This window comes from Pollicipes pollicipes, unplaced genomic scaffold (genome assembly GCF_011947565.3).
Source record: "Pollicipes pollicipes isolate AB1234 unplaced genomic scaffold, Ppol_2.1 Scaffold_4740;HRSCAF=5597_pilon_pilon_pilon, whole genome shotgun sequence".
Taxonomy (NCBI): Eukaryota; Metazoa; Arthropoda; class Thecostraca; order Pollicipedomorpha; family Pollicipedidae; genus Pollicipes; species Pollicipes pollicipes.
In genome coordinates, this window is record NW_023596545.1 from 13226865 (window position 1) to 13233047 (window position 6183).

General features: G+C 51.1%; 1 protein-coding gene across 3 annotated transcripts in view; it reads right to left on the reverse strand.

Moving 5' to 3' along the window:
* Positions 1 to 870: 870 nt before the first annotated feature.
* The window catches only part of LOC119099279 (protein FMC1 homolog), an 8491-nt gene continuing 3178 nt past the window's right edge, over positions 871 to 6183 (reverse strand). For 2 of the 3 annotated variants that reach the window (XM_037222404.1, XM_037222405.1), the window contains exon 3: positions 871 to 1467. In XM_037222404.1, the coding sequence (XP_037078299.1) occupies positions 1282 to 1467 (186 nt within the window). In that variant the 3' untranslated portion in view covers positions 871 to 1281. Of the gene's footprint in view, positions 1468 to 5165; positions 5294 to 6183 lie in introns of all 3 variants that reach the window. The other variant, XM_037222403.1, reaches the window with a different exon arrangement.

Below are 6183 nucleotides of genomic sequence, written 5' to 3' on the forward strand. Positions count from 1 at the left end.
CAAGGGGTGGCGGCGCTGGGCCACGGTAAGGACAGCGAGAGGCCCCCTCAGTGGTTCACCTGGCCGCGTGGGAGGCGCCGTTTGCGCCGTGTCAGCATCGCGAGAGGTCCCGCGGTGGCCGCCTCCCCATGAAGTGTCGGGCATTGCGCATAAGTAACCACATAGGCAGTGGATGGAGATACGACCAGCGAAATCGGCCACCCAAAACTGACTTACAAACCGCATCACCGACAATAACACATCAACGCCCTCACGCAAGCCAACGGAAACACGCAAACGCGCATGCGCTGTTGCTGGGATGCGGAAAGCATAATCATAGTGCGGCAGGGCACGACGCCCCGGCGCGTTGTTTTTTCCTTCGCCGATCGGTGAGGTACCGAGCATAACACCCACCTCCGGCTGGTGTGACGACGGAGGTCATTTAAAAAACTCCGCAGTCTCGCGCCGCGAAACCCGTTCTCGGCTTTAGCGCAGACGCCGGCCACTCCCCGCTGGCGTCATAGGCTATTGCCGCTGCAACAGCGCAACAGCCCGGATGCGATTAAAGACGTAATGCCCGTCAGCGGCCACAAAACGCGTCCTGACAGCGCAGCTGACGATCCGCAGCTCGTCCCAGAAAACCGTCTCACAGGCGCCATCTGCATACCCGGATCCTTGGCCGTAAGCTCAGCGTTGGCGTATTTTATTGCATTATGTATTTTACAGCGGGACGGGTTCGCATGGGATGAGGGTCGACGTTTTTTACGATTCATGTCGTAAATGCCATTCAGTTGCCATTACGTACGTTGCAGATGTTGACGTGGTAACGAGATTGCCCTTTATGGCGACCATCTAGGTTCGCTCGGTGGTCGACGACATCAAATAAGCGTATCAGCGTCAGCTTCACTATATTCAGTCACACGACCTCTAACACCAAATATACCAGTCAAAGTCAAGTCCTTCCATTGCGAATCGAGCGGTCCGAGCCTCTTCAGCGACAACTCCTGGCCCCGGCCTCCGCCGCGCAACATCACTAACTCCTGGCCCCGGCCTCCGCCGCGCATCATCACTAACTCCTGGCCCCGGCCTCCGCCGCGCATCATCACTAACTCCTGGCCCCGGCCTCCGCCGCGCATCCTCACTATCAGGACGCGTCGCGCGGGACCGAGTTCACACCGCGCCTCGTCACCGCACCGGCCATTCCGCGGTCAGTCCCGCCCCACACCACTACAGACCCCACCGAACCGCGGACCCGTGGCGCCGCCTACGGGCCGGCGCGGTTCGAGGCCCCTGCGCGCGGCGTCAGCGCGGGTCGTGCGGCAGTTTGAAGCCCACCAGGGCGGCGGTGTCGCGCACCGAGCGCTCGCCGCGGCCGCGAAAGGCCTGCAGCAACTCGGCGTGCCGCCGCCGGCTGCGCAGGTAGCTGCGGTAGGTGTCGGCCAGATAAGTCAGCTCGTCCCGAGCCCGGCAGTGCTGCTCGCCGGTCACCTGCCGACCGGGTCAGCGGTCAGTTCACGCCTCCTGTCGCCCCGGGCGGCGTCAGTCACGCAGTCCCCACACCCGTCACCCAAAGGTCGGGGCGCCAGCAGCGACGCACGCTGGGCGAGGCACGCGGCGACATGGGATGACGCCGGACAATCGCAGTCTCATGATCCTCTGGCAGTGCCAAACAAGATGCAGCGCCAGTCACCCGTCCAATGATGCTGCATGCGAGAGCAACAACTCGGTCATAAAAATTATGATAAGAAACAATGACATGACCAAACTCGTTCGATTCGAGCAAGTCGACAATGGTCACTTTTTGACGAGACGAGACCAGATTACCATGACGCAATAATACACAAATTAGACCGCTGATATTTGTGATCAAAATATCACACCAAAAATAAATAATAAATATTTGTGCATCATATTCACTTCATATATATATATATATATATATATATATATATATATATATATATATATATGTTATACATATCAAGTACAAGTGCAATGAATGCCACAAAGTAGTTCTCTCTAATCGGGATTTCCATTATCTGAATGGCTGTGTCATTTTATCTACGTGCCTTGGAAACCAAGACACTGGAGTGATGTATTCAATATTCACGCAGCCATGCAACTACTTGGTGTTGTTGGTATGCTGTCATCAAGATGAATTATCACTTGTAGTTGAATGTGACCGTACCCAGACACAAGTGGAAAAACTCGTTGCCAGCTTTTACTGTGACTATCGTGTTACACCAATAATCCAATAATATCGTGTTCCCGCGAATAATCCAACATTAGGTGCACCATTGTTCGCCCTCAACGAATGCGTTACCAACGCTGTTCTTGCCATTTAAGTGGGCACAAAAGACCAATGCTGCGGATAGCTCAGCCCGAAACCCGACCACTCTGTGGTCTCCACGCCTCTCTTCTCAGTCCGCCACCATTCCATCCGTCACCACTGGACCGTTGGGGCCAGTTAGGGTCCAACAGGGTACGGACATCGTGCCTTACCAGTGCAGAACACACATGCCGGCTTCGCAACGCGGCCACATACGCGACACCTTAACTTATTCGAACGACAATTTTAGGTTCTAGGACACGACAATGACCGTCACCAGCTTCACCGGTTCCGCCACCTCCAGCGGCGTGGGGTACTCACTGTGCCCATTGTGCCAGATAGTAGGGGAAATGTTGCGATAGCGCCAAATTAACTCCGTACCTTCACAGTGCCATTTCAGTAATCGGCTAACGAATCGCCCGCCGCGCCACGTCAAACGAAGTCAATTCTTGTGTTTGGATTATTCACGCATCGGTTCACATAACCCCAGAGACAAGCTGACGGACGGAAGCCCACTTTCATCCGATTCCAGGACAAAGTGCGAGGTCGTCTGAGATCAGTCCAGCGACATTCCGAGGTCGTGGCCCATGCCGATCTTACGCCTACAATCTTATGGTCATCTATGGCAACGGTACACTACGAAGGCGTTTACTCGAAAGATTCCCACAGCGGCCTCGGGAAACGGTTAAATAATACAAGTGTCAACTGACGGTGGGGCAAACAGGACTCAAGTCTGGCTTCGGCAGCGTTCTCCTGGACCGACTCCCTCCCATAAGGGGGTGGAGACTGCGGGGCTGCCCTGTTCGGGGTCGACGCCGCGTCAGCCAGCAGCCGCGGCGGTGAGCTACGAGTGCCGTCCGCGCGCCTGAGACCTCCGGCGCTGGCGCCCATCCCGGAGTACGGCCTCACTCGGAGTCACCGCCACCGTTCTCCGTCCGCCGGGCGCCGGCCGTTGGCATCAGCTCCATGCATGCATGCGAGATGCATGCATGGACGCCCTAACAGCAAGAGAGCGATCACGATTTTGGAAGGCAGTGAAGTATAAAACTTCAGCCGCGTAAGGAGCTCAAAAGATACCGACATCAACACACCAAATACGCTGCACGTTCCTTCATAAAAAAATAATAAAAACAACAACAAAAGACAAAACAACCTGTCTTCACATCCTGTAGCAGCCTCCGACCAGCAGGCGCGCAAAATGCCGTCGTCGGATGCATTCCTACACGACAGCTTATGGGGCCATCCCATCAGCTCCCAAGACATCAAGATGTTGTCATGCCGGGAGGGAGGGGGCCATTGATCTGGGAGGGGGTAAACTGTGCCAAGGTTGGATGCAGCTATCCGGTTTTCAGATCGGGGGCTAGCCGGCTACCCGATTCCGTGATCAGCTGATGGGCCGGTGATTCCACGGATTAGTATTGATTTTGGGGCGTGGAGTACAAAATGTTGTCCACATGTTTCTATATACCATTAAATCAATTTCATTTGATCCCAAAATTCCAAGGAGCAACGCCCGTTTCCCAAAGTGCGGGTATTGCAAGATGTCCGGGAGCTAGACGGTTACTTGGTAGCGCCTCGCTATTCTGTAAAATCAGTACACCTTGGAAAAAACGACCAGACACCAGGCAACTATGACTTCCTACCATGATCGAAAATTGCTTGCTTCATTCTGCTCTTTTTTCTGATTTCCAGCCCTCATATGTGCTTTTGCCCGGCACGTGTTTACAAGGGCTGGTTGTCCAATAGAATACATGCTTATGCCAGGATGCTCCAATCCTAGTAGGTTATGTGACTAAAAAAAACAACAACTGCAAAATAGAATCGCCATGGCCGGCTACCTGATCATCCAATTTGCCGAAAACCAAACATACTGATGTTTAGAAACACCAGCTCCGTGGTGCTATACATTCAGGCATGGAGAGCCGATGTGTTTATCGGGAGCGATGGTTGTAGAAAGAGTAATCGTCACCAGCAGAGCCCACACCTGACCCCATGAAAGCTTGTCCACGACGACCCCTACATGGGCGACGCTGCAAAGGTCATTCATGATGGAGCCTTCTGGAGCCTTCATCTGGAGCCTTCCACTTCATGATCTCACAAGCTGGTTGAAAGAAGTCTTGTCTTTCACAAATTCGTCCGAGCCAAACCAAATGTCCACAGGTTTTTCTTCCGCGCTGTGCTCCCGAGGGTAAAAAAGCTTCCGGCATTTGGGTTACCCACCCAAATAGATACCACCCACGTAGATACGCTTTGAAGTGTCTGATGCAGCTAAATATCAGAGGAATAGCATCTTCTCTCAGATGATGCTATTCATATTGAGGGAATTCAAAGTATTTTTAGCGAGGCAACACTATCTTAATGAAGCACATGAAGAGCAGATCACAAAAAGCAAGACAAGTGTCACACCTGTAACTGTAACTACAGGGGGCTGGAAGAGCGGGGCTGGGGGCACGTACGCTCACTTTTTCACGGCGTCATTTCGTCCCTCCAGTTTTACCGAGGCATACACTTTACGTTTCACAGCATACAGCATACACGTTGCAGCATACACGTTTCCTTATTCAAAATATAATTCTGACGTCAGCATATCGTCTCCAGATTTCCGTCCGCCAATGCTGATCTGTCCCTCCCCCACCAGTATCAGACGTGGTTCCACTCATGCAGCCGATGACGACCTGCGCAGATAGTTTCGATAGAACCACGTCATCTCCGCAGCAATAACTAATCCACGAGACCAATATCAGAAACAGTAAGGGCGGAAGTAACAGCATGCTGCCAAACCAGTACATCATGGCTAAAGAAGATATACAATTACGAGTAAGTTCGCAAAGATAACATGCAACATCTGGTTTCTTACCTGAAATCTGCGGGCCGTGTCCAAGACATAGTCACGGTACATGTTTGAGGCCTCCGGTCGGGTTGCGGAGGCACGCAGCTCCCTCAGGAGTCCACGCACGAGCCACTTGGCGGCCGTCATGACGGGAGCTGTGAGGGAAACATCATCAGCATCATCTGCACCAGCAATCTGGCGACAGAAAAAATATCTGTACTATAGGTTCTCCATGCCTTTTGAAAGCCCTCCAGTTCAGAAAACATTCTGCACACCCACATCATTTGGTGCACATATTTGTCCCCCACAATGGCCTGCAGATAATTGAAGGGAGACACAGTTCTAAGAAGGTGGTTACTGATCCCATTTAATGCCACAAGTCAAGCAAACTAAAGGTGATACCCAGCAGCCCAGCCTAGTTGTCATGCTGTCAGGAAGCTAGTGACTGTTAAATGGCACCTCAAGCAGTTTTCAGCACCAAAAAAGTATAGTTATTCAAAACTTATGTTGCCAGATTTGAGTGGAGAATGACAGAGGAACCTATCCACCATCCAATGAAACTTAACTATGCTATTTACTAATTCAAATAAAATGCACAGCACAGGATGAAAAAGGTATGATTCTACATGATCCCATCATACCTTGACACAAAAATCATTCCGAAATTCTACCACTGTCTTCAGGATTTAATAAACTGTACCATTACTATTGCCAGTACTAATGCATATTAATAACTATGTGGACAAATGAGTAGTTAGTGCATAGCCATCTGCTTATGACAGGCCAGTAATTTTGTCCTAAAATGTCATAAAATTGCTTGAATGAATATCAAAAACCAAAACACAAAAGTGATTTCCATGACAGCAAAATCTCATGAAAAGCTAAACTGGCTCAACAATTTGATCTAAATTTGATGTCAGCTGCATGTCACAGACTGCAGCAAACTTCCAAGCTGCCACAGTATGATATCAAAAAAGTGTGTAATGGCTTGCAGATGTTACCTCCATCAGATAACTCATCTGTGGACTGTACCCAAGGTAAGAAT